Source organism: Aedes albopictus, chromosome 2 (assembly GCF_035046485.1).
Source record: "Aedes albopictus strain Foshan chromosome 2, AalbF5, whole genome shotgun sequence".
NCBI classification, from domain to species: Eukaryota; Metazoa; Arthropoda; class Insecta; order Diptera; family Culicidae; genus Aedes; species Aedes albopictus.
The window spans coordinates 211,033,409-211,061,194 of NC_085137.1; the positions used below are offsets into that span (position 1 = coordinate 211,033,409).

The following is a 27,786-nucleotide window of genomic DNA, read 5'->3' on the forward strand; positions in this document are numbered from 1 at the left end:
AATTTTTAAATGGACCGTTAAATTGATGTACGATGGGAATCGTCAGAGTGTTACGTCTGTTTGTCTGTGATTAAACTCTTGGAAGTGTCCTAGAAGGACCAATGTTCAGAAGATTTTGAAAATATCACGACAATAAATATTGCAGGAGAAAATACTTCTAGAATGCTTCTATAACAAGATATAACTGATCTAGATCGATATAATTATATCTAGACCAGTATGGATGGTTTTAAAAGATAATTCAAATAAAATCAATATAAGCTCCCAGAGACAGATGCCTCTACGAAGCATCCCCAGAGCACAAGAAAATTTTTCCAATAAAGATAGGATCCTAAACAAGCAAAATTACGTAATTAATAAACGGAGCCGGGTTTATGTACATGTAATTTTTTGGCAATCCTGGCGTTCTAGGAATAACATTCTTAGATTTGAAAATGAAATTTGAAATAAAAATGTATGATTCGATAGTACGTACATTTCGATAATACGTACACTAAACGAAGCGGTGGTGTACGTACTATCGAGGTATGCCTGTAAATGCATTGCGACATTGGGCTATATTGTAATATATTTTGCAGTTTGTCGATGGGGGGCTGTCAACAAAGCTTTGTGAACCCCTGCAGTAGCATTTATAGCGAATTTGAAACAATGTCTATTGTTGCCATTCGTACTGTTCCGATTATTGCTGGATACGTTTATCTGATTGTGGCGTGTGTTTGGTCTGCTTCATTCCGAAATTATATTTTTTTTATATTTTGCAATACCAATAGCAGTAATATTAGGTAGTTAAATAAGGGGATTTACATAATTATACAAAATCATCAATTATTTACCAACATTACAGAATTTACATCAACCAACGATGAGTCAATCAGAAGAAGAAACATCCGGAACAGAATCTCCGTTTCTCAAATCGCGAACAGTTACCCGCAATGAAAGTTCTTCAGAGGAGTATGAATCGGATCAGGAGGAAAGCGGCGACGAAAATGAACAACAGCAGTCTGATACCGAAGAATCAGAAGTGGTGCAAGCTAAACCCCCTACAGTCAGCATTCCACAATCGGCGCCAAAGCCCAATATTGAGCCACGCGCTCCACGTCCGACAGTAAAATCGAAGTCGTACGACGTTATGATATTGGATGCAATGAATGCCCTCGACGAAAACAAGAAGTCCGGGGTGTCCATCAGAAGCGTTTCGAAGTACGTTCAGGATAACATGCCAGTACCTGAGAACTTCAAAATGTTCATGTTCAAAAAGGCCGTCGACAAAGCACTGAGCAAGGATATGTTCGTTCACACTTCTGGAACGGGAATGGCGGGATCGATTGCTTTCTCAGCGGCGCACAAGAAAACGAAGAAACTTCAGCAGGCGAAGGAGATGAAGGCTGCTGAGAAAAAAGCGAAAACAGAAGCGAAAGCCAAGGCGAAGGCTGAAACGGCAAAGGCTAAGCCAAAAACCACCAAAGCCGCTGCCAAGCCAAAACCAAAGGATAAAAACAACAATCCTTCTGAAAAGCTAGCGGACTCGAAAAACACAACCGTGAAAGGAAAGAAAGCCAGACTTTCCGTGTCCTTATTACCTACCTTGAAAGCTAAAGCTAAGCCGAAACCGAAGGCAGCTGTGAAATCTGAAACAGAAGCACCAAAAACGACAACCACCAAAGAGGTAAAGAAGGCCGGGGTAGACGCGACTGAGCAAAGCACCAAAGGAAGAGCAAAAGCCGGCCCACCCAAAGCAGCGACCACAAAAGGCAAGGCTGCGAATTCAAAAAAGTAGGCATGCTTTCAAAATTTGGTTAAAGTTTTAGCACATTTTGTATTTTCTCATTATATTTATTATAAGTTGAAGCAATGTTAGATAAATAAATTGTTTTTTTTACTGTTCGACAAAATGCAACTTTTAACATCTGATTACGCTATTAGAGAAACCAAAAAAGAGGGGTTGGGTGCGCGTAGTTTAACTTCAGGGATATATTAGATGCAGCCCATTCTAATTATCTATAAACCAAAGACTAATTCTAGAATTGCTCAAAGATTTTTTCCAGGAATTTCTTCGGAAGTCCTTCACGGATTGTTCCATTGATGTTTTCTTCATGAAATTCGGGGATTCCTCCGGAGCAACCTTCTTGATTTCCTCAAAGAATTTTTCCAGAGATTTCTCCCTCCTCTGGAGGAATTTCTGGAGAACCCCTCGCGGAACTAGTCCCTGGAGAAAATACTTGCAGAATTTTATGAGAGAACCACAGGTGGAATTTGTTGTTGAATCCTTGCAGGAAGCCTTGGAGAAAATCTTGAGGATTCCCTGGAGGAACTTTAAGGGAAATTCTGGGGGAATCCCTACAGTAGTAATCCCTGAAGAAATTGCTGAACAAATCCTTAGAGGAATCCCTAGAGGCATTCCTGGAGGAACTTTTAGGGGAACTCTGAAGGAATCCCTAAAGGAAATTCTGCAGGAATTGCTGGAAGAAATACTGCAGGAATTCCTGTAGTAATTCTTAAAAAAGTTGCTGATGAACCTGGAGAAATTCTTGGAGGAATCCCTAGACCCTGGAGGAATCTCTGGAGGAATTCCTGGAGAAATCTCTGGAGGAAATGTAGAAGAATCTCCGAAGGAATTTTGGAGGAACTTCTGGAAAGAAAAATCTTAATGGAATCTCTTGAGGAATTCCTGGAGCAATCAATGGAGGAGTTCCTACAGGAATTTCCAAAGAAGCTCATGAAGTGGAAATAACTTGAACTTTTGTAGACACTTTCAGAGAAACTGGTATAGAATTTTGCAAATGATTAACTGGATAAATGGTCGAAAAAAATCTTGATCAATTCTGACCAGTGCTGAAAAATTCATTTCGTCATATCTAAATTCAATCACCTACAGCTCATTTTAGAAGCTGAACCTGAGAATATGGTATATGAAAAACTTGTGAGGCTAGACCAGTTCTGCAAGAAACTCACGGAAAAACCGCTATTTTTTCAAATATTTAAGGGGCCGTCCATTGATTACGTAAGGGTTTATGGAGGGAGGGGGGGTTTGAGAAATCATATGCGCCATACAAAAATATTTGGACTTTCATACAAAAAATCTCACAAGGGGCGAAAAATCGTAAAAATTGCCTTACGTAATGAATGGACAGCCCCTTAAGGTAAATGTCACGGACTACCTTCGAAAAATGCAAATGATATTCACGGTGAATATCATTTGGCATTTTTCAAAGGTAGTCCGTGACATTTACATTGAATATTCGAAACCGGTTTTTCCGTGACTTTCTTGCAGAACAGGTCTAGCCGCACAAGTTTTTCATATACCATATTCTCAGGTTCAGCTTCTAAAATGAGCTGTAGGTGGTTGACTTTAGATATGACGAAATGAAATTTGCAGGACTGATTCTGACTATACATGTCAATGGTTACTCCTCCGTGATTGATCTGAACTGTTACTAATTGCACTGAGATCCAAACTGAATAAGGGGCTGGGTTACTCCACTTATTCTCAGAGTTCAATTTAAGCAGCTCATACATTTTTGATCAATAACTGCGCCGGCCAAGTCCTTATAGTCAGCTGGGAAGGGAAAGGAATGTGAGAGTGTACTGGTTGTTGCTACTAGAGACCGAGAGCACACTGCGTCCCCACAACCCGCATGAACTAGGGTATTTGTTAGACGGAAAGGATGGAAGATCTGGGAGTCACCGTTGGGTCGGTGATGCGATCCATGGATAGGGGTTCGTAAGGTGATAGATTGTGTGGTGAATACTATGAAGGTCAAGCGACACAGTTCGCTTAGGTTGCATAACTTGCAGGCGTTATATACACACTTAGTTTTATATACCGAACTCGGTTTAAATTTTCAACGGATTACGTCGGTATACGAGAAAAAACCGAGCGATTCGCTTCATTTCTGAAAAATCATCGCCTGCCGAGCCAAACTGTTGGTTAGGCCATGTTTGTTTTCTCAATGTTTGAGGTCAGGTTGGACTTGTTTGTGACGTCCAAAGTTCTGTTAAAATCAAAGCCCATTGGAATGCATTATCTCAAAACTTATCGGAATGTGCAATTAAGTACTTTATTCAATAAAACCTCAATTGAGTGCGAAAGTGTACATGGAGACAAGGTTGCGACCATTCATTTGCAAAGATTTACATTCATTTGCTATTATCTCAGTTCAGAAGCATGCTATCGAAAAACAATGTATGGATGAATTTAACCTTGTAATTTTATCTGAAAGTTTGCCAAATAACATTGGGGTCACAAACGTATACCAAAGTCGTGAGCGAGCTGTGAAGGCAACTCTCCACGCGGTGAATGTAAATTACATTCACGCTGTGGAAAGTTGCCTTCACAGCTCGCTCACGACTTTGGTATGCGTGTGCGACCCCAATGTTATTCGGCAAACTTTCAGATAAAACTACAAGGTTAAATTCATCCACACATTGTTTTTTGATAGCATGCTTCTGAACTGAGATAATAACAAAAGAATGTAAATCTTTGCAAAGGAATGGTCGCAACCTTGCATGGAGAAAATAATTATTTTCAGATTCCACTTTGGTCAATCGTGGACACAATGCTCTGAACCCGATGAATTACTGCAAGGTCAAAACAAAATTAACTTTCAAGCAACGTTAAATGTGAGAAATTAAATACGCATTGCATATTGCTTTCTTAAGTTTAAACTCGGTTTTCATTCTTGTGAACAACAACTCTGCAAAAAATGTGCTCTTGATCCCAATAATACCTTTAAAATTGAAATCAACCGATGTTCGGTTGGTTTCGATAGTTGAACCGAAAACTTCGGTAAGTTTGACGTTTTGAGACTGACACAAAGTTTAAACGAATGTTCGGTTCCTAAATTTTACACCGAGTGGACAACCGAGTGTTGTAGCAGTCAGGAATTTTGTAAATAGTTTATATGTATATACATGCATGAATTACATTAATATAGTCCAAATATATGTCTCAATAAGATTGGATAGGTCAATCAGATTAATGAACGAAAAGAAGTTCAAATATAAAGCATCCCTTAGCTTATGCAATCATGAGTTGCGAGCACTTTGCAAAATCTTTCCCGGGGCGGGCTCCTCCGTCTCATTGAAAGGTTGGAAAAGGACAGCGGCACGACCTTCGTACTGAGTTATCCTTCGGGGTTCTATAGTCACAAAGTGCACGACGGGAGTTCGGGAAATGACAAAGTCCGGTTTGTCCGAGGTCCATGTTCTTTAATCTGAGGAGCCACAGATTCGTCGATTTCGTCCGTGACTTCTCAGTTAATCAGAGGTGTGCGCGTTTGAGAATTTTGTTCGAGTTCATAAAAATTCCTAGAAAGTGTGCGTAGTTTTGAAAATTGTGTGCGAAGTTAGCTAGGAAACCAAACATAGCAAGCCGCTAGGCTGTCTATTCGCAGCAGATTCATCTCGCACCCAAGCGCCCAAAACCTGCCCCTCAACGGACGAAAACGTGCCCAGCGACCGTCAACCAGCTGGAAGTCGCCCGATTCGTCAACATATCGGCCGAACGAGGTTCAGGGGACCTCGTGAATGCATCCACCGCCATCCTAGGACATCCATTGTCAGCATTGACGATTCAGTCGCTGTTCGTCCATCTTGAACGAACTCGGTGGACGAGATCGTTGACCCAGCCATAGGTCATCGACTGCGGTAGAGTAGACCAACGAAACCGGTGAGTCATACCAGACAATCTTTTTTGGAGTGAAGTGGGGCGTCCGATGAGGGCGCCTCGGAGTTTTTTGTTGCCAGTCCAAAGACTGAGAAAAATGCGCATCTAGAGCGAACACGAAACCTTGGATCGTGAACACGTGCGTGACAAACTGCCGCCGTGTCGATCCCCGTAGAACCAGGAGCGCAGACTAATACGCATCTGCGCTGCTAAAGCCGTGACGTCACGCGAGATAACGCAAAGCACATGAGCACAGAGTGAGAGTAGGCAGACAGGGCAAGAGAATGCACACAAGATAGGGAGTAGCTAGCCATACCCAATACACACACAACCGAAGGAAAATGTTTGTTAGATGTGAATAAAATTATAACTAAAACTTCCATGAATTCCGTTTCCGTCTTTCAGAAATAAATGTTAGTGTTGTGTAAGCTCCCTGGTGTTTAGTTAATTTCATGTGTTGCACGTCACTTCGCGATTAGTATCGGTTCCCGTCCTCCACCCAGTTGGGGTTTGATTAATGGGCAATCAGTCCATCTCTTATGTGTTGATTTGTTGCGCGACGATCGGAGAGTCTGCCCGTGATGAGAAATAACGAGTGACTCAGTATGTTGCATCGTTTGGGAGAATGAGTGGATCTCTTACCGGAATCTCTGAGTGTCTTTGGGAGTAGAGAATTTCGTTGTGATAATAGGGTGAACCCGTTCGGACGTTTGGTTCGTAAGCCAGCCAACGATCTGTAAAATTCCTTTCGAGGAGAATCTATGGACTCGCCCTCAGGAGAGTCTCAACCGGGCAATTAAAATTGGGCATGTGGTCTCCCTTGTGGAGTGGCGCTTAAGCCACGTGTTTTGAGACGGATCGCCCGGGCTGGCTACAGTGTTCAGCAGATAAAAACTCGGTAAAAATTTAACCGAGTTCGGTACTAATTTCTAAGTGTGTACACTGTGCTGTGGGAGTTGGAAGGAAGGGAAACGACTTTTTCAATTCGTTTCTAGTTCTAGCAATGGCTATGAACATATGAATATACATCAGTTGTATATTTAGAGAATAAAGAGATAGAGAAAGTAGATAGAAAGATACAAAGTATAAGCAAAGAATAAAAATAGAAAGAATGCCATCTCTTGCCTTTTTCTATGTAAACGTCAAGTGACGAGACAAGAGAGGCGCTCTCTACACGGAGAGACGAAACTACCCAAAAGCGAGTTCTTTCCACCCAACTTCGGGGTTGCGTGCGTCAAGCCAATTTTGAGTTGATGGAATCGATGTTTTTGTTGGGTTGTTCCCGCTTGCTTCCATGTGAAAAAAATACCTAATTTTCAGTTTTTTCCACCCAACCGAAATTTTGACTAGGTTGTATTCACTCAAATTTGAGTACTGTGCTAGAAACTCAGTGTTGGCTTGACGCACGGAACTGCAAAAGTTGGGTTGTTTCTCTCTTCACTCTCTGACAACAATAGAAAGAGCGCATGAAAAGGGAGATGAAAAAGAACTCAAAATTGAGTTTAAAAGTACCTAATTTTGAGTTTTTCAGTTTCTCCGTGTAAGCGTGTCAATGTGGAAGCTATCTGTAACAGTGTTCGTGATTTGTCATAAGAGAAGGTGGTGTGCGCATGTTTTGGTATCCGCATACAATCAGTAACGCACACTACCACATGAAGGTTAAACTTTCATCCGCAAATAGCGCTGCGGTAGTGTCCCCCCGAGCATCAGCGGAGTGGGCATTTTTGATATTTTTATTTTTTGGTATAAGTCTGCGGTATAAGTGAAGGAACGGACCAGGGATGGAACCCATGACCTTCTGCATACGGATCAGAAGCGGTAGCCACTAGACCACCAAACCCGGGAAAAAACTCTTGAAAAAAACTACAAAGGATGCTCTGCAAGAATTTCCTAATGAATTCTCAGATGAACTTTCAAATGATCTTCCTGAAAAATGTTCACAGAAAAAAATCCTGAAGGAACTCACGAAAGAATTCTTTGTGGAACTTCTAAAAAACCTTATAAAAATCGTTAGGTATTATTTGAGCAATTCTCGTGGAAACTGATGGAATAATCGTTGAAGGAACTCCTTTGTAGGGCTGTTAGAAAAGTGTGGATTTGAAAACTGCAAATTTACATGTAACACATGCTTGAAATTTGCTTCTTATTCTGGAGGTCTTGAAACTTAAACTCATGCTAGAGGTTGTTTGTGTTGGAATTCTTAAAAGATTTTTTTCTGAACTCCTTAGCTGAAGAAATGCTTCCAATAACAAATCTAGCCAAATAACTGAAGCACTTTCCGGTGAATACCTTACATCGGATTTTTTTCCGGAAATTCTGGAGATGTTAATGATGGAATTCTAGTATAATTCATATAGGTATTCATGGCACAAATTTTCCAAATGAAAACGTGCCTCTGGAGCCTGAACAGACTTGTTTAAATGTTTTCTGGTGAAATTCTTGCAGAAATTTCCTGAAAATTTTCCGGGAAGAAGTTTATTGCAAAATTCCTCAGTCTTTGCTATTTGCTGCAGCTACCAAATCAGAAACCCTATGCAATAATTGTGTTTATAAGTAATTATTCTGAAAATGCAATTCCATAATATTTGCAAACAGGTCCATATACAAACCTCCAGATGCAAAAATAATCCGAAACCCATTCAATTGTACATAGTTTAATATTAGGTATATAGGTTCTGTTTTTTAGGTCTTCCTAAAGATTTAAAGCTGGGTTCTAAAGTTGCTCCTAGAAAAAAAGCGAAACTCACTGAAATTTCTGCTGAATCTTCTGAGTAATTCTGGTACAGTAGACGTTCGGTCGGTGCAAACGGTTTAACTGCAATGCTTTTTATCTGTAAGTCCGGTAAGTGCAAAAAAATTGCAGTTATCGCACCGCCAAATGTCAAAATAGTGCGCCATGTTAGCCCAAATGAACAGTCAGATGAAGTTCACGTTCATTTAACGTCAGTTGATGGTTTGTTGACACTGTCAGGCGTTGCGTTTATCGGATTTTCGTTCGCTAAGTGAAACGTAAACATGTTGCAGTTATCGAACGTCTACTGTACTTCTAAAAAACTCCTGTGAAAAAATCCTTTTTTGAGGGAATTGCTGAAAGGCTGCGGTTAACTATGGGAGCACGTGACCATTACTTTTTTTTTAATATCTGGGGGATGAAGATTTTTCCATTTATAGCACTACAGCTACCATTGCGATCTGAATTTGTAGAAACCATGGAAAAGAAAACTTTTCTAACGTAATTTGTGAGGCTGTTTTTGGATATTTCAGGAAACTTAAAAGATATTTTGGTTTTAATATCTAATCTCAGTTTCAATAAGCTTACATGGAAGCTCGTGGATATTTTTTGGTGGAAGCTGATGAGCAGTGAATAAATACAACTTTAAAAAAAATCTATGGCGAAAAATAGGAATTTACCCAATGTTTTGTCAAATTTCTCTAGGAGTTAAAAATCTTGTACAGCCTGAATAGGGTAGTATTCAGAGCATTGGATTAATTATTCATCAAAGAGTAACGCAATAAAAAAAACAGATAGATCTACAAAGAAATAAAACTTTCTAAGCTCCAGTAACAATTCTCAACAGGAAATCCTCCAGAAGTGCTTCTATGAATTACTCCAAGGATATTAAACGATTCTTCAGATCCGCATTAGAAAATAGGCCAAAATAGGCTAAAAAATCATACAAGAAGCATTTCATGTTTTCCATTGGTTACTCCAGGAACTCCTACAGGAGTTTTTCTTAAAATTTTGCAGGCAATACTTTGAAAGATTCCATAAAAAAATCTGGAGAGTCCTGTCGTCTGGTTTTGAACATGGAATTTCGCTTTCATTTTTTTTCTTGAAAGTAAGGAAATTATTTATAAGTTTATCCAGTAATTATACTAAGAGTTACATAGAAAACACTTCAAAAAAGTTCTTTCTAGTATTTCGTCATTTATTCTAAGCTACATATGTTTCAATGATTATTATAACAAACAAATCCACCAGAAACTCTTCCGAACAACTAAATTCTCACTGCTTTTAGTAATTTTTCAAAAAACTTTGAAAATTGCGCCATTGAAAGTTACTACTATTATCATAGTTATAATTATATATTATCACTTATTAGTTATTATATGTTATCACTTCGGTTATATCATGGAGGTTTTCTATGAACTCGTTCAGAAATTTCTCTAGAAATACCATTTAAAATTCTAACAAAGCAATATTGTTAGGAAGACCTACAGTAGCGAGTTTAGTAATTTCGGTAATAATTCTTCAAATTGTTCCACCAGGAACTAATACAGAAACAATCTGAATAAAATTTCTGAAATTATCACTATTTTTTCATGGTTTCAGTCAAAAAATCTTCCTCTAAGTACGCCAAAATACAAAATCGGTAATGCAAGAATAGAAATTAATCTAGGCGAATATTCAGAAGATTAATGACATTTGTGCAAAATTATTTTTTATTATTTTCGTTGTTGTAATTAGTATTTACTATGTTAAATTTCAAAAGGTGGATTAAATACAGATTCTAAAAAATATGTTTTTAAACTTAAAAAAAAAATGCGTACAAACCATGAATTTAAAAAGCCACAGATTCTGCGGAAAATCATTGAATTTATTTCTGGCAAAATCCCGTGTATGATTTCCCACGGAATTCATAGACATTTCTAAGGAAAATACCTAATGTGGAAAAGATTGGGAAATTCCCGATCAAAAACAAAATTCCCGACTTATTCCCGCATTTTTCCCGATGAATTTAAATTCCCGACTTTTTCCCGCATTTCCCGAATTTCCCGAGTCTGTGGCCACCCTGAGATATCACACCGACCTGTGACTCTAAAGATCTTTTGTCCGGAAAGCTAACTTTAGCCCATTTCACGTACGTTTTATCCTCCCTGAAAATGCATCCATCGTACTTTGTCAGATCCTCGTCATACAACTTCCGGCACGTGTTTTGCTTCTGTATCCTATTGTGCTGCTTAATGGTCCGAAAAAATCAGAAACTTTCTCGCAGATGAATTTTCCTGGCGGTACTTTGACTGGAATTATTTTTTTGGCGACATCATTATCCGACTGCCCAACATTTGACAATTTAAATGTTTTTAACACCTTCAAATGCTCCCGATCCTTAGTTCCACTTTCACGCTTCTTACGTAAGTTCGGATCCTCTAAGATTGGATAATTTTAAACAAACCTTAGGATTTTGACGCTCAAGGTTTGTAGTCCAGTCGTTTCAAACACTCGTTGAACTGGACTAGTAACATCTATTCTAGCTTCTGAAATTAATGAAAAGGTCAAGCGCTCGTAATAGGACGCAATCAGTGAAGTACTACATTGAAAGTAGTGAGCTGGATTTTTGTATGATGAGATGATCAAATCTCCATTCCTGCAATGAAATGGCCTAAACAGCGTGGGTTATATGATTTCTTGACTAATTTTATGCTGTTTGAGCAAAAGTTTGGGTAACTGTGTATTATATTATTTATTTCTTGCAACTTCAATAACACAGTTACCCAAACTTTTGCTCAAACAGCATCAAATTAGGCAAGAAATCATACAACCCAAGCTGTTTGCACCATTTCGTTGCAGAAATGGAGAATCGATCATCTCACCATACAAAAATCCAGCTCACTACTTTCAATCTAGTACTTCACTGATTGCTTTCTATTAAGGCGGAATATGGAAGCATTTCCTCATTTTTTTTTAGTTTTAGATTTTTAATAAAATAACGAAGCAATATTTTCAAAATAGATTTTCGTGCACATGTAGAGTATGGATCAAGGTATCTCCTGTATTTTTCCCTGGTGGAAAAAGTTTTTCGTTTTTGCAGAAACCATTTTTTTGTGCAATTTTGTTTAAAAATAGTTTCTGAAAAAACGAAAAACTTTTTCCACCAGGGAAAAATTCAGGAGATACCTTGATCCATACTCTACATGTGTACGAAAACCGATTTTGAAAATATTGCTTAGTTATTTTATTAAAAATCAAAAACCAAAAAGTGAGGAAATGGATCCAGTTTCGCCTTAATGTACCAATCGCCTTAAGGACAGACTTGTTAGAAACCCAAAATGGCCACCACGATGGCCGACTTTGGCACGTGCTCACGATTTCGAGGGCACAAATCTCTTCGTAAACAAAACCAGCGCATCTGAGCTTCAAATTTTAAGCTTTTTACAAGTGAGCAAGAACAGAATACCTTACACGCAGAAAAATATATATTGAAGTCTAAAAAAAAACGACTTTGAAACAAAAATAAAATACCATTGATCCACGGCCAAAGTGCGATTTTTATTGAATCAATGACAGCGAGTATTAGCTTCAAAGCATTTATTTTGTTGTTTTTAAGTCTAGCTCGCATTAGCCTGAATGTAAATTCAAAGTGGAAAATATTTGATTCTAATATTAAATTTCATTGAAACAAATATATTACTACTTAACTTCAAAAATATTTATTTTTGAATCAAAAAACGCAAATTTTTTATTCAAATACAAAATTTATTTATTTTAAAAATAATATTATTTGATAGTAATATATTTCAAAAAGACCATAAAAATATGTTTTTAATGGATTATCTTCATTGATTGATTGCGATCTAATAAATATTGAGAGCACAAGATCGGAATGCTCTCATTAGTTATGAGATCGTATTCAATCAAAGCAGATAATCCAATAAAAATGAATAAGACTTTTAGGGTGCAATATTTACTATACTTACATTACTAGGCAATATCAACAAAAGTTTTATGTATTGTTCATTTTTATATTTTTCGATAATGGACCTTATCCTTTTGCTGTTGTTTGTAGTACACGTAAGCTCTTGTGCAGTTGTAGTTACATTAGCAACAGCTAGCAGAGATAGAGGCGGCGTAGTTACAGATGCAGATTCGGCGGAAGATTCAATAGATAGCGGAGAAAGATTCTGTCAAACAAAAAGGGTTTCCTTAGCAAACATAATTTTATGAACAGCAGTTAGTACTACTGTAGATGCTTACCTGGCCTTTTCTTTATTACGACATGATGCATCTCGTCCTATCCGCTAGCAACGGCTGCAGAATGAGTTCCTGGACTTCCTTGTGCTCGATTATCCCGTGTTGCTGTTATCTGGAAGGAGCGATATGAATTTTATAAATAAATAATAGTTGTACGTTGTACTTTTTTGTACTTACCACTGAAGGCACTCTCTGTGTCATCCGACAAAGCACATGTTTTCAATAAAATAGATGTTTCTTATGTTTTAACTACGATTTCTTCGACAATTTCGTCGAGCAAGTTCATTTTTCCGCTTTATGAGCCATTTTTTTAAAATCAAAAACACAACGACTTTGTTTCTAATACATTTATTTTAGAATCAAAGTCGTCTAGTATTAGACTCAAATATCAATATGCTTTGATTTAAAAAACAGTATTGAATTTGAAACAAAGTGGTTATGCATTTGATTCAAATATACGACATTTTTCTGCGTGTATAAAATGCACTGTTGTTTGAAGCTTGCTTCTAGAGATTTGTGCATCTGAAGTTCTGATGCACTATTGAAATGGGATTTCAAGACGTTTGTCCTTAAACAATTCAATTACCTCTATACTTGCACCAACTTGCACGGAAATTCTATTAACAAGCAGTTCTTGCACCAACCTACCCGGATAAAAAATTACCATTCATTACATGGTAAATATTATTAACATATGACTGGTTTTATTGTTCACAATAAAATACATAGTTCGATAACAAATTTTGAAAACGACGTATAATTAATGGTGTAGCATTGATTATACGTCGTTTTCAAAATTTGTTACTGATGTATTATATATACATATATTGATTTTACAATAGAAATCAAGCCCATATAGTTTGTACAATAAGTGAACCTTTATTAGTGACTAATGGATTCGATTGTTTTTCAATAGTTCTATAATAATTTATTAAAGTTACTATCAGTAAAAAATAATTTAAGTTGTTTTTAAATAGTTGCAAAAGTGCCTGCAAAGTTCTCATGGACTTTTTATTAAAAAAGAGTTTATTTCTCAATTACACTTATTTATTTATTTATTTATTTCATTTTATTTAGTAACATAAGACATGTGTCTTTTTATAAATGTTACAAAAGAATATCCATGTAGAATAAGCGCCACGTATTTTGACATAATGTTATACAATTGGTCTCGATGAATTAATTATCAACTACAAACTAATTAAAGTATTCAATACATTTCCTCCTAAATGCTACAAAAGATTTCTCTAGCGTTAAACTGTTGGGAAGTAGATTCCATATCATCACGCCTCTGACGAAAAACGACTTTCCATACCTTGAGCTATGGACTCGCGATATTCTAAATTTTCTCGATCGGTTGCTTCTGAAAGGTTCCAGTTTCTCAAATAAATACGCGGGTTTCATTGAGTTTGCGAGATTGAACAAGAACAAACAACTTCTCATTGAACCAAATTTCTCAAAAGGACAGTCAATTAGTCGATAGTGCAGGTGTGATACTCTAGAAAATCTATTCAAGTTAAAAACATATCGTACGCACGAGTTAAGTGCAATACGGATTCTAGACAGAGCAAATGAAGAAATATCTGATAAGAGGTAGTCACAAGCAACAAAATGAGGAAATATCAAGCTTTTAAACAATTTAGTTTTAGTCTCTACGTTCAAAAATGAGCTTGATTTGCTCAATGTTCTTACAGCTGCAATTATTTTCCCACATTGTTTAAAAACAAACTTATCAAAAGAAAAATTGTTTTCAATAATAACGCCCAAACTAGTTGCCTGACTTTTGAATTCAATAATGTCATTATTCAGAATGATTGTTGGCTGTAATACTGAATTTCCTCTGTTGGTACTGATAAACATGGCATGCGTTTTTTTAATATTAAGGGATAACAAATTCATGGACGACCATTCCTGAACCCTTGCTAGATCTTCGTTGATTTTGATCGAAATGGAAGCGGCAGAATCATCATGACAATCATAGTATATTTGAACGTCGTCGGCAAAAAGATGAATTTTGCAATACTTCAACACATCCGGCAGATCGTTTATGTACATGGAAAATAGGATGGGTCCAAGAATTGATCCTTGGGGTACTCCTGACGTAATCGGAAGAAAACTTGAGTATACTCCGTTACTGAACACGGTTTGAGATCTATCTTTCAAATAGGACTGCATCAAATTTATAGCATGGTTCGAAAAATTGAAACAAGTGCTAAGTTTTTTACACAAAAGGTTGTGTGTAAATTTGAGTACAGTAGATGTTTCGGTTATCGAATGTTATTCGCTAAAACTTCAACGACTGACAGACGTCAAGCCGTGTTGGCAGAGGAAGCTCTCAATGAATAACTGAGGAAGTACTTATAGAAAACTAGCTGAAAAGCAGGTTTAGCCAAGTGAGGATGTTACGACAAGAAAAAGATGAACAATGATTTTTCTAATGTTTTCCAATAAATTAAAGGAATCTAGTAAATAGTAAACTACCATTGATAACAATACAAATACAATTAGTTTAATGGGGTCAGTTGAACCGATGTTAAAATAAACATGCAATAATATTTGTTGTTATGTAAACAGATTTCGCCTTTAAAAAACCAAAGAATTCATATTTCTCGGTAACATTTTTCTCCAACATTTACAGATACTAATGGCCACATGAATTGTGAACGATACGACCTGAGGTCTGACTTATGATATTTGGCAGTTATTTGAAAAGATTGAAGATAGATCTTATCAACAGCTGCCAAGCAATACATACCAGACAGACATCAGAGTTCTGGCGGCCATTAGTGCTCGTAAATGCTGGATATAAATTTTAGCGAGAAATAAAAATTCTATGGATTTTCAAAAGCGAAAACTGCTTACAAATAACAACAAATATTATTGTAACAACGATTAATTTGACGCCATTCAATTATTTGTATTTGTATTGTAAGAACAATGAAAAAACATTAAGATATATTGTTTTCATTTGAAAATGGCCCTAAAAATGTCTCATAAAAACACAATACATTCTATTGTTTTTCGCGAAAAAGTGTATGAAAATTTTCTCAAAATTTTATGGTTAAGATACATAACGACCACCATTTTTTATTGTAAAAGTGCCATTTACCATTCGCCGAATGGTAAAGTACAATAGGGGTGATGGTGAGTGAGCCGTGTAAATTACAATATGTTTAATGGTAAATATTTTTCGAAAAAATGGTGTTGTAACAATAAAATTTATCGTATTTTTATGATATTTTTTATCAGGGTATACTTCTCGACGCCATTTTGAATTGTTTTTGCACACTGGAAAATTACGTAACTTTCGTTCCGCGAAAGCTTAAGTCGGGAGTACACTAACACAAACGCGACGAAACGAGTTACGTGAAAATAAGGTGGCCTTTCACCAAACAGGGCGGGGCATACGACGTGGTTATCGAGTAGGGTAGGGCGGGGCAAAATGAGCACCCTAAGGATCACGTTGAGTTTGTTGAAAGTTAACACAATCTTGCCCCGTCCTACCCTAAAAGATGCTAACATCACGTAACTATTGAGGTTTTGAGAATAAGGATAAGCTACGTGATATTTCACGTAAATCGGACGTGAACATTCTTTAGAGTGTGGAGCTCCATTCCTATTGAGGTATAGCCCCAATCCCAATGAGGAAACCCCATCAAAATTTGCAAGGCATGATCACATCAGGCAGACACCAGTCTTATAAAAAATAACCCCATCCCCAACATACGAAATTTGATACAAAGTACCTGTTCAGTTGTCGCATTGATAACACGGATGTTTCGGACAAATGTTGCACACCTTCTGGCGTTAATTTTACGAGATACATTTATTATAGAGGTTCATTGCCAAGTTACCAGCTTTAGTGATACAATACCGGAGTTTCGTTCGAAGCGATCTGACAAATCTACGGATATAAAACATCAAATTTCATTCTTACCGTACATCACCGTCCAAAATGCTACTTTAGTTGATGACGATCAAATCATCATCATCATCCTCGTCGTTGGAGACACGAGGTTTCTTCGTCGATGGGCCCTCGCTATCTTCGATCTTCCGCTTCTCGGAAGCGGAGGATGTGCTTGGACCGGCGCCCGCGTCGGACGTGCTAGGCTTTTCAGCATCTTCTTCGACGATGCACATATCGTCATCATCGTCAGCAGTGGCAGCTCCGTTGCCGGAAGTGGTGGGTTTCGAATTTCCATTTTGACCGGATGTTGACGGTTGGGCGTCATCCATTTTCTGATCTTCATCTTCTTTCGGCTTGAGGGAGTCCGGATCGGCAACTATATCGAAACTGGGCTCATCTCGAGCAGGGTCTTTGTGGATAACGGTAACGGTTAATTCGTAGTTTTGCACGAAATCATCCACCTTCAGGATACATCCATCAACAATTTGCAATTCTTCCAGTTTCTTATCGTTATTACAATCGGTTTCGCCTTCTTCCGAAGAAATGACAATTGTTCCCTTACCATCGAGGATTACGTCCGGATTGAGCATGTTCAGTGCTTTGATCAAAATATCGTCACGCAATTCCTTGACGGTGACGTTCTTTGTGTCCACCTTAAGAGTAACTTCCGGTTTAGCAGCGCAAACGTAGCACTTGGGATTCGGGGGATTCAACGTACGATCTGGAACGAACAACTGATTGCGAGCATTTGGCCGCAGTCGCATATAAACGGATTTGCATTTGTCCAACTCCCCCTTGAGGACACGGAAGGCATGCATCACCACAACCCCAGCAGTAATGGCGTTCGTAGTGGCGATTGCCGGAATGATGTTCCCTGCCATGGACTTGATTTCGAACCGACTCTTCCGAGGGATGTTGAAGATTTGTGCCCGGATGTTGGCACAAGCTGCTACGAAGTCCATCGCGTGCTTATCATCCTTATCCCAAACTAGGTGATCACCTTCGGCCAGCTTGCCAAAATCTTCCTTCAGAGCGGTGATGCTTTCCGCGAATACTTTGGCCGACTCGGTCAAACTGAGCACCTTCTGATCACGTAGAACCGTATCTGTTGGTGCTGCTTCACCTCCCTCCTCCAAGGCGTCCCATTTGGCCGGATTGGGAGGCGTACGACTCTTCCACAAGTTGGACATACTAAGCAAGTAGTTGATATCATCGTAGAACAACTTGTTGAATATCTTTTCCGGGTCGTATCCGCACTGCTGCGCCCAGGTCCGTGTGTTCACGCGGTCCACATTTCCCTTCTCATTGGCTTCTCCGGCGAGGGCACTTTCTCCCGCCTCAGCACCTGCTTCCGGATCGGCAGTATCCGGGGATACATCTTCATCTTCATTGCTCTCGCCAAACAGCTGACTGAAAACGAAGAAATAAATTTAATGAAACTTTGACTATTCTGAAGAGGGCCCGGTTAGTAAAACTAGTGCAATTTAAACAGCTTCCAACCCCAACCACATAGATTTACCCAGACATTTTACTTACTTATACAGATGCTTCGCCCAAACGATGCAATGGATCGGTTCCGATGGCGTGTTCCGGATTGTGCAGCCGGGGAATGTCTTCTGAGCTGCCTTCGGAGTGCACTCGTAGCATTGCGTCAACCCGCGCTTGATCAGTTCCACCTGGCCATTGTAGCCGGCCGTACCCGATTCGATCAGCGGAACATCCGCCGTCAAACAAAGCCGATTGACGTGATTGCGAGCCGCCCGGTTATCGAGCGCATTCAGCACCAATTTAAACTGCTGGAAGAAGTTGACTCCGTAGTTGGAGCTGTAATAAAAAAATCCGTTGGTCATGGAATTATTCTCATTCAGTCGTTTTAGATCAAACTTACGTTGTAATACTGTCATGATAGGCCTTAATCTTGGCATTTGGGTTGAAGCTAAGGGCGCTCTCGCGAGCAACATTGGCCTTAGACTTGCCGACATGTTCCTTGTGGAACAAAAATTGACGGTTCAAGTTGCTCACATCGATGGTGTCCAAGTCAATCTGGAAGAAAGGGTACGTATGTTATTAGTTGCATTGAAGTAGTAAAGATATCATTACGCTTTATATAAACGATCTGTTGTAAGTTTTTCCATGGTCGTAGATCGATTCCCGGTCAATACAGTAACTTTTCGTAAACGAAATTTCATTGACATTGGACATGCAGTATCTTTGAGCCTGCTACACGATACACAGATGTAAAATAAAAATTTGGCGAAGAAGCTCTCAGTATAGAACACTGAAGCTGAGAAGCAGGCTTTATCCCAGTGGGGATGTTACGCCAAGAAGTGTTGTATTTTTCTATTTGATAACATTTAAAACTGCTGATCAAAAAATACTAATGATCTTTATTCTAACTAAAATTCAAGAAAAAAATAATCATTTTGACGTAAAATATTGGATTTAAAATTAGTTTAAAAAAATATGAGTAAAAATTATGCAATTTCCTAGTGCTCTGGGAGCACTGCCTATCGGCGGCGTCACCTTTGAGGTTATGAGTCAGACGTTTTTTACACACAAAGAAAACAAACACAACTTACTATTTCGATGTCCTGGAAACCGGAAAGAACCAGATTCTTCAAAATCTCGCATCCAATTCCACCGGCTCCGACGACCAAAATCTTAGCATTGGAAATCTTCTCCTGGAGCTCCGGTTCGAAAACACCCGCAATTTGGGCCGCCATGTTCCGCTGCTTGCTGGGACAGTCCTGCCTATTGATGGGTAAAGAAAACGTTCAATTTCTACCGCTTGAATAGGTTGTGATTTCACTTACCTGCAATCAAAAACTATGTAAAGCTTGTAAGCTAACGTTCACGATATTATTTCACAGCGAGCGATTCGATTTTGCAGGTGATTTTCACGAAAATTCAAATTCCGGATCGGTTCCACGAAAGCGGCTTGCAAACAAAATCTGATTTGACGGAACTGTCAAAATTGGTACACTCTGAATTATTTTTACGCACGTGCAAAAATTTTCAAACAGTTGTGCACTGTGCGAAAAAAAAACAACGGAATTCATTGAAATACCTTATGAATTTGCGAGGGGGGCGACACATCCAGATAATCCTATTTTTACCAATTATCTTACACATCTTATGTACTGTGCATGATCCGTTTCAATCTTTCTATCTATTTCCATCTACTTCCATCCATAATCCATCTTCAATCTTTTTTGTAAACTACTCACATCTCTCAACATCTAGTGCGGTCGACGAGGCGACCGACGTAAACAAAGTTAACAATTTTGTTGTCATCGTTGCGGGAATCATTTCAGACGTTCCGATGACACATACACTGCTAGAACTGCTAGGTCAAACTTGCTTACGTATCTGCCGACACATTGTATATTGTCCGTCGTGTCAACCTCGATTGTTCTGCTTTGCACTGAATTATGAACTGTAATCATTGCTCCTCCGTACCCATCAAACCTTGAGCAGTAGTAATTATTGTACTGTGAGATTTTGTATTTTCTATTTTCGAATTCCTCTTTCGTCCAACATTCTGATATTATTCCTATTGTGTATTCCTCTTTATTCAGAACTCTTGCTAATTCTGCTTTGTTTTTTTCTACGCTCTGAATATTGCACTGAAAAATCTTACATGTCACCAAACACGCTGGCCAATGAGTTCAAAACCTTCTTGTTGAGGATGATAAAGAGGGTTGAGGGCTTCAAAAAGGTGCTAATCGGTGGGGACATGAATTCCCACCACAGACTATGGGACCAATTCCATTCGGACGCGAGAGGTGCGGTTCTCTTCGATGTCATCAACGAAGAGGACCTCATTTTGATGAACACGGGAGAACCTACTTTTGTACCAGCGGAGCTCAACAAAAAACCTTCTACGATTGATCTGGTTATGGTGTCCCCGGGACTGTATCAGGATACGAGTTTGGAGATTCTACAGTATGGGATAGGCAGCAGACACTTAGTTCTACACATCGTAATCTCGAACGTAAGTCCAACGACCCAGAAGTTCTTCGTGAACCGTAAAAAGGTGAAGGAAGAATTGGAAAAGCTGGATGGAGCACAAGTGGATGGACTGGCAACACTTCAACAGGTAACGAAAAGGATAATGAAGAAAGCTAAGCAGAAGAACCGTTTTGAACCAAAATACTGGTGGAGTGCAGAGGTCGAAGAAGCATGGAAGAATAAAAACGAAGCTAGGGCTAAATTCAACAGAAGCGGCACGTTAGAAGATTTGATGGAGATGAAACGGCTAGAGGGATTGTTCAAAAGGAGCAGAAACGAAGCTATGAGGGAGAAGTTCCGAGAATATGTCGAAGAGATTGAGCCGAGCACGAGCAGTACGGAGTTGTGGATGAAGATTAACAATCTAACAGGAAAAAGAAGAAAGCGAAACCAGGTCACTATTGTTCACGAAGACGAAGAAGCAGCTAACAAGTTCCTGGATGCGAATTTTCCATTCGGGGATCACTACGACGGGCGAATTTGTGCGGCAGTTAACTACGATATCCTAAACGTGGAGTTGTGGAACAGCATCCTGAGTAAGAAGCGAAAATCAACAGCACCAGGACCTGATGGTATCAGCTACGAGTTGCTGAAGAGTCTGAAGCCAGAGATACGCGACAACATAATCCAGGACCTAAATCGAATGTGGAAGGCAGGGCATGTTGACACCGACATGAAGAAAATCAAGGTAATTGCAATACCAAAACCTGGAAAGAATCCGGAGGAGATTGGAAATTTGCGTCCAATATCCATGCTGAACTGTTCTCTAAAAATTGTCAATGCGGCAGTTTTGGGACAGCTAAATCGTTTTGTGCACGAAAACGCCATCCTACCAGTGACGTCGTTTGGGTTTAGAAAGCACAGTTCAACGACAACCTGTCTAAACTACGTTATCAACACCATAAATGCCACCAAACGAGAAGGAAAGATTGCCGGAGCAGTCTTCATAGACCTTTCCAGCGCATATAACACGGTTAGAACAGATACACTGGAGACGATACTGTGCCAGTATGGATCACCAGTAGAGTTGACAAGCTGGATTTGTAACTTTCTTCGTGAGAGGACTGTGCAAATTCAAGTAGGGGACAAGCTCGTGGAAAGGAGTATATGTGATGGATTACCTCAGGGGGACGTTCTGTCGCCCTTGCTATTCAACATTTATACTGCTCAATTACACGACATCCAAATCGATGGAGTCGTACTAGTACAATTTGCGGATGACTTCATGGCAGTTGTGGCTGGCAACAGTAGAGAACAAGTTCAATTCCGCACGCAGAGATTTCTAGATGTCTTCAAAGTTAAATCGGAAAAGCTGAACCTAAAAATAAATGAAAATAAAACAAAAGTTATGCTTTTTCAGCGAAACCAAAAAACTCTAGATTTGAATATTGGAGATATGGCTTTGGAGACGGTAAACACACACAAATATCTTGGACTGATTGTGGACCGCTCCCTCACTTTTGGAGCCCACATCAGAGAAGTGAAGAGAAGTGCCAACGATAGAGTCAATATGCTTAAGGTCATCAGTGCTACAAAAAGTGGAGGACACCCTCAAACGTTGAGTCTGCTGTATAATGCAATCGTAAGGAGCTACATGGACTACGGTGCGTCCGTCTACGCCAACTCGTCAAAAAGCAATTTGGAAAAGCTCACGGTTACAAACAACGCGTGCCTTAGAAAGATCACTGGGTGCTCCAAAACGACACCCATCAATACGTTGTGCGCCATAGCTAGTCAGCCTCCTCTAGAGTACCGCAGGAAGCTGACTACAGCGAAGGAAATAGTCAGACATGCACAATATCAGTCACCGATTTGGACGCAACTGCAGGTGTTGAACCAGAACAATATGGTGGATGCAGAAAAACTGACCTTCCAAGAAGCAATTTTTCAAAAATACAAGCACATATTCAACAACATAGCTTGTTCAGTTCATGTTCCGAACAACTCCCCTCTCGTAAGGGTTGAGACAGAACTTGACGACCGGCCATGGCACAAAAAGATCACCGCTACGAAAATCCTCAAACAGCTTGCCCTGGGAAGGATACATGGGCAATATAAAAACTGTAGAAAGATATACACAGATGCATCGAAGGACAATGACCACTGTGGAGTGGGCATCTACGACGAGAGCAACAACTTCAAACTAAGCCTGAGACTTGAAAATACGGTGTGCACGATGTCTGCGGAGCTGGAAGCTATTTTAATAGCACTAAAATATTTGGAGAGGAATCAAATAGAAGGAGCGGTAATCCTTACGGATTCGAAATCGGGATGTGAAGTCATCAGGAGCCAGCTACTAGAAGTGGAAAGAGACGAACCGATACAAATTATCATAGAGAAAGCTACCTCGCAACATACCTGCATCCAGTGGATCCCGGGGCATGTAGGGCTGGCTGGTAATGAGATTGCCGACAACCTGGCCAAGGCTGGACTCCATTCAGACGAAATTGTGAGCAACCGGATTCTACCTCATGACGCCGTCAACCTGATAAGAAACGACATTACAGATGAAGTTCAACAGTGGTATGTCAACTATACTCAGGAGCAAGGAAAAGGAAGAAAGTTCTTTAAAATCCAAACTGGAATCAACCCAAAATCGTGGTTCCATAATCTACCCCTCAGCAACACCGAAACGAGGACACTGAATCGGCTGCTAGCCGGGCATGATTTTTCGCCATTCTGGCTCAGCAAGATGAAGATCCAGGATGAGATGTACTGTGATTTTTGCGATTGCCTGAATACCTCCGAACACATAATTTTCGAATGTATCAAACATTTAATTCCTAGAGCAGCGGTTTTCAGATCGTGCACCGCGGTGCACTTGGTGCACCGCGAAGCCTTGTCAAGTGCACCGCGACAATTCTGAGTATGCTACAAGTCTGATGAAAAATATTTCATTAATTCATCAACCAACATCGCGAATAACTGATAGTTGTGTTATTTGACTATTGTATATGAAATATTTAATTCAGGAAACCTTGAGAAATCAGAGCAAAGCATCTCTACGACAGACAGAAAAATGTTTAAATAAAGCCTTTATGAGTTTTCTAAAAAGAAAAAAGTCTTATGAATTTATACCAAAAATCTTATAAGGTATGTTGGAACGTATTCTCCAGAATTTTATTAAGAATTTCAAAAGGAATATGACTAGTATTTTCAAGAATCTAAGATGGTATATTTCATTTACTTTTGAAGTAATTTACCACGAACCATACAACAAGTATGTTATTATTTCTCTGGGAATTTGACTCAGATATTTCAAGAGGTCAATGATACATATTGCCCATTTTACTGGCATTTTACCAGATTTGCTGGTATGTCTAAAACATACTGGAAGAACTTGTAATTAGAAGGCACGAAATGTTGCTAATTGACAAATTGAGAGATGAAATCCCGCGTTCTGGTGGGATCCAAACCCACGACTCCGTATTCGCTAGACCGGCGCTTTAACCAACTAAGCCACAGAACAGGTAATGGTTCTGCGGAATAGAAACCCAAACTGACTCCGAAGGCGCACCGTGAACACTCCTATTTCACAAACTCATCTCTGTTTTCGGCTTAGATGCCAATCCACAAAACACTGTGCCCACTAACTACAATGGCAAGCGAATTATTTATATGAAGCCGAGACTTACTCTCGCCGGTCTAGCGAATACGGAGTCGTGGGTTCGAATCCCACCAGAACGGGATTTTTTTCACAAATTTCATCTCTCAATTTGTCAATTAGCAACATTTCGTGCCTTCTAATTACAAGTTTTTCCAATATATTTCAAGAGGTATTTTTCGGGTGACGGGTTCGATTCCCGGTCGGTCCAGGATCTTTTCGTAAAGGAAATTTCCTTGACTTCCTTGGGCATAGAGTATCTTCGTGCCTGCCACACGATATACGCATGCAAAATGGTCATTGGCAGAGGAAGCTCTCAGTTAATAACTGTGGAAGTGCTCATAGAACACTAAGCTGAGAAGCAGGCTTTGTCCCAGTGAGGACGTTATGGCAAGAAGAGAGAGAGAGAGAGAGGTATTTTCAAGTTCTGAAAACAGACATCTATTTTGAAGATATTTATTTTGAGCCTCTCTAGAAATCTTTCAAAAAGAATATTTACCAAAAATCACACCGGTTATCCAGAAATCCAGGGATCAACGCAAAACTTCACTAAAATTATCCAAACACTAATATCGCCAGAACCAAGATCATGACTCCGATAAGAATTTAGTCCATCAAATTCCTAGAATTAACTTGTGACAAAGTCATTTCGACGTGCATCAAAAATCCCGTTAATAATCTTTAAATTTGATCTTTCAAAACTTTTGTTCAAGTGCACCGCGTAGCAATTTGTTCCCAAAAAGTGCACCGCGTGACAAAAGGTCTGAAAACCCCTGTCCTAGAGATAGTCACAACCTCGACAAATTCTACTCGATCCAACAAGCTTTCGAAGATAAAAATATCGAAACGCTGAAAAATGTGTGTAAATTCCTCAAAACAATCAAGCTAAGTATCTAATGCACTAAAACAAAATCCACAACAACCCGATATGAAACATAAACAAAACTGTATCCCGTCCCAATGAAAAACCGACTGGCGTTATAGCATAAGTGCTGTGCCATCTACCAGTGGGTGATTTTGACAACACCCACAACCAGAAGAAGAAGAAGAAGAAGAAGAAGAAGACGTTCCGATGTTCCGTTAAGTGAATTGCAGTTCCACGCCAAATGCAACCTTCTAAAGATGCTGCCGGTAAGTGCATACACTTTATTGTAAGTCTTTCAATCAATTTAGAATTTGCCGCTTTTTCCTTGCAGTTCGTACAATAACAGTTGGTTGGCGGGTGGCGGCAAGCAGCATCCGGAGCACCATCTGTGAAAGAGGAGCAACCCAGTTGCCGGGCCGTTGCCCGTATGACTCGGCCAAGGGCGTGCCGCGCGAGGAAACATCCCGCAAAATCTGCCATCATCGACGACGAAGATAACGCATAACGGGGACAGACGAAGGGTGCTTCCAACACCGACGTCGACGGGATTGCCAAATACCTCCTCCGGTTATCGGAACGCGAGTTTGGCAGCGACTGCCGTTGGTGCAGCTTATCCGACGAAAGCAACTATCAAGGTGCGAGCATATAGCAAGCTGGAGGGGTAACCAAAATGTCCCAGTCAAAAAACTCGATGTAAGAAGAAGTCGCGTTCGTGTTGTGTAGGTTTAAATCAACCCCTCCGTAACTTGACAGATGAGCTCAGTTTCGCGTACCTACTTGCAAATCGCAGATGTCGCTACTGTTCGTAAACAACGGGTCCATCCTTCACTGACGCAACAATTTTTGTCCATGCGAAAACATCTTTTTGTTTCGTGGTGAGTGGAAGCCAACAAGAGGCTAGCGTTTCGTATCAAAAGGACGTATTCAACAGAAGTGCAAAAACCTGCAAAAACTAATGTTCATTAAATTGAAATTATTTTGATTTTTCTTTTTTTTGTTGTAAAAAATATAATAAAAACACATGTTTAAACGGTCTTCCATATTAATTGGTGACTGTGCATGCTAGACCAAACCGAAGATCAAACACGAAAAAAAAATCTGACAATGATTATTTTTAACTTCCATTTTGGATTGGCCACCAGATATGTAGCTGTAAAATGTTTGCATAAGTAACCTAATTTATTACTTGCTGGTACTTAATAACCGCGCTAGAAGAAAACATGAACATGAGTTTCTTATTAATTTTATAAAAGCCGACTATTTTGCCTTTACTTGTTTTATAGAAATAATTTTCGCTTCTAGTAAACAAATTCATCATGCCGCACTTAATTTGCATTTACCTACCACAAAAAAGCGGAGACAACAAATGTTTAATGTTTTAATATTTTTGTTCGGTTTGTTATTGTCGGTTTTCGTCCTTTTCAAAAGTAGCGCTTGCCGCTTTGAATCTGACAGTACCACCCGGACCAAAATTTTTAGGTACGCTGACGTTGTTCGGCAGCTGTCAAGTAGCTCCCGGGTTGGTTTAAATTTAATTAAATTTGTTTCCAGATTTTTCGGCAACGAATATGTTGGTTTCGGAACCTGGCGGACCGAGGAATTCTATCGAACCCGAACCGATTAAGACTCTACCACCAAAGCGCTCTTGGTTTAAAACTTCGTTCGATCAATTGTTGCTCCAGCAGCTGCTCCTTCAGTGCCTTCATTTTTCCCAGAGGCAGGTGATGCGCATCCTAAGCAACCAGCACCCGGCCACCAGCTGCAATTGAACCTCATCAACCTGATTTCACAAAATAAACGCGTCAGCGAGCCACTCGAAGTCGATTATCCATTATGGCCACTATAAAGCTGGTAAAGGTGGAACTTCCTGTATCGATAAAGCCGCCCGGTAGCACAGCACATAGGAAAACGTCTAAAGCTTCGTAACGTTCAGGAGGTTCCGGATTCTAAGGCATTTCTGATGACCAAGCAGACCAAGCTGGAGCAGAACAGGATTGAATCAAAAACATGCAACCTACATGTTCAAGACGGTTTTCGTGCATAGCTTTTTGAACACTTTGTCGGGAGGAGTCAATTCAAATAAATAAAACTAAATTGCTTCCCGCAACGTTTTTTTTTTTGCATTTTATAGATAAATCTTCTGTGCAATTGAAAATGAAAGCAATGAAATAAAATTTATTGAGAAAAAAACAACGGAATTATTTACGATTGATTCGTTTGACTTTTCACTTTTACCACCACCACCTCGTGGTAATTACATGAAAAGAGCCTAACACTAGTTTTTCAAACCAATATGCATTTTCGCTTCACTAGAGGAAGTTTTGATATAGCCACACAACTAGCTGAAGCAGAAGTAAGGTAAAAGCTCAGATATATATTTAATACATCTATTATTGGCCTTGGTTTTCATGGATAAGTTAAAAAATTGTAATAAAAATTAAACGTATTTGTTCGTGAAAAATCATGACTGCAGTTAGACCCTTTTCACATGCTGTACTGGTCTTGTTTTTGCACATCCACATTCTATCTATTCACATCTCCATCTATCTCAAGCAGCGCTCGGCAGGTTTTGAAAGTAGATGCAGCGAAAAGTAGATAGACAAATCTAACAGTTGCACATTAATCTAAAAGAATAGATGCATCCTCGTCGAAACCCGGATAAAAACTAACCATAGGGTGTTTGGTGAAAACCATTCATGCACCATACAGTGTACCAGCTACTATAATGTATATTGTAATGAAATGGTTCACTAAAAGCTTC

The 27,786-nt window shown here is 39.3% G+C and overlaps 2 protein-coding genes and 1 long non-coding RNA gene across 3 annotated transcripts; 2 read left to right on the top strand and 1 right to left on the bottom strand.

Annotated features, from left to right (window-relative positions):
- Nucleotides 1–652: 652 nt before the first annotated feature.
- LOC115264988 (histone H1) lies at nucleotides 653–1,882 on the top strand. Its single transcript, XM_029869169.2, has 2 exons — nucleotides 653–782; nucleotides 845–1,882. The coding sequence occupies exon 2, from the start codon at nucleotides 863–865 to the stop codon at nucleotides 1,775–1,777; it is 915 nt and encodes a 304-aa protein (XP_029725029.1). The 5' UTR covers nucleotides 653–782; nucleotides 845–862; the 3' UTR covers nucleotides 1,778–1,882.
- A 14,563-nt stretch (nucleotides 1,883–16,445) lies between these two features.
- LOC109621987 (SUMO-activating enzyme subunit 2) lies at nucleotides 16,446–19,518 on the bottom strand. Its single transcript, XM_020076185.3, has 5 exons — nucleotides 19,359–19,518; nucleotides 19,125–19,296; nucleotides 18,434–18,588; nucleotides 18,082–18,369; nucleotides 16,446–17,955 (listed from the first exon to the last, which is right to left on the bottom strand). Exons 2-5 carry the CDS (start codon nucleotides 19,266–19,268, stop codon nucleotides 16,602–16,604), a joined length of 1,941 nt encoding a protein of 646 aa, XP_019931744.2. The 5' UTR covers nucleotides 19,269–19,296; nucleotides 19,359–19,518; the 3' UTR covers nucleotides 16,446–16,601.
- A 5,702-nt stretch (nucleotides 19,519–25,220) lies between these two features.
- LOC109419288 (uncharacterized) lies at nucleotides 25,221–27,668 on the top strand. The gene is made up of 3 exons (XR_003896439.2): nucleotides 25,221–25,291; nucleotides 25,357–25,718; nucleotides 26,577–27,668. It is a non-coding gene; the product is annotated as an uncharacterized LOC109419288 (long non-coding RNA).
- The last annotated feature ends 118 nt before the right edge of the window (nucleotides 27,669–27,786 follow it).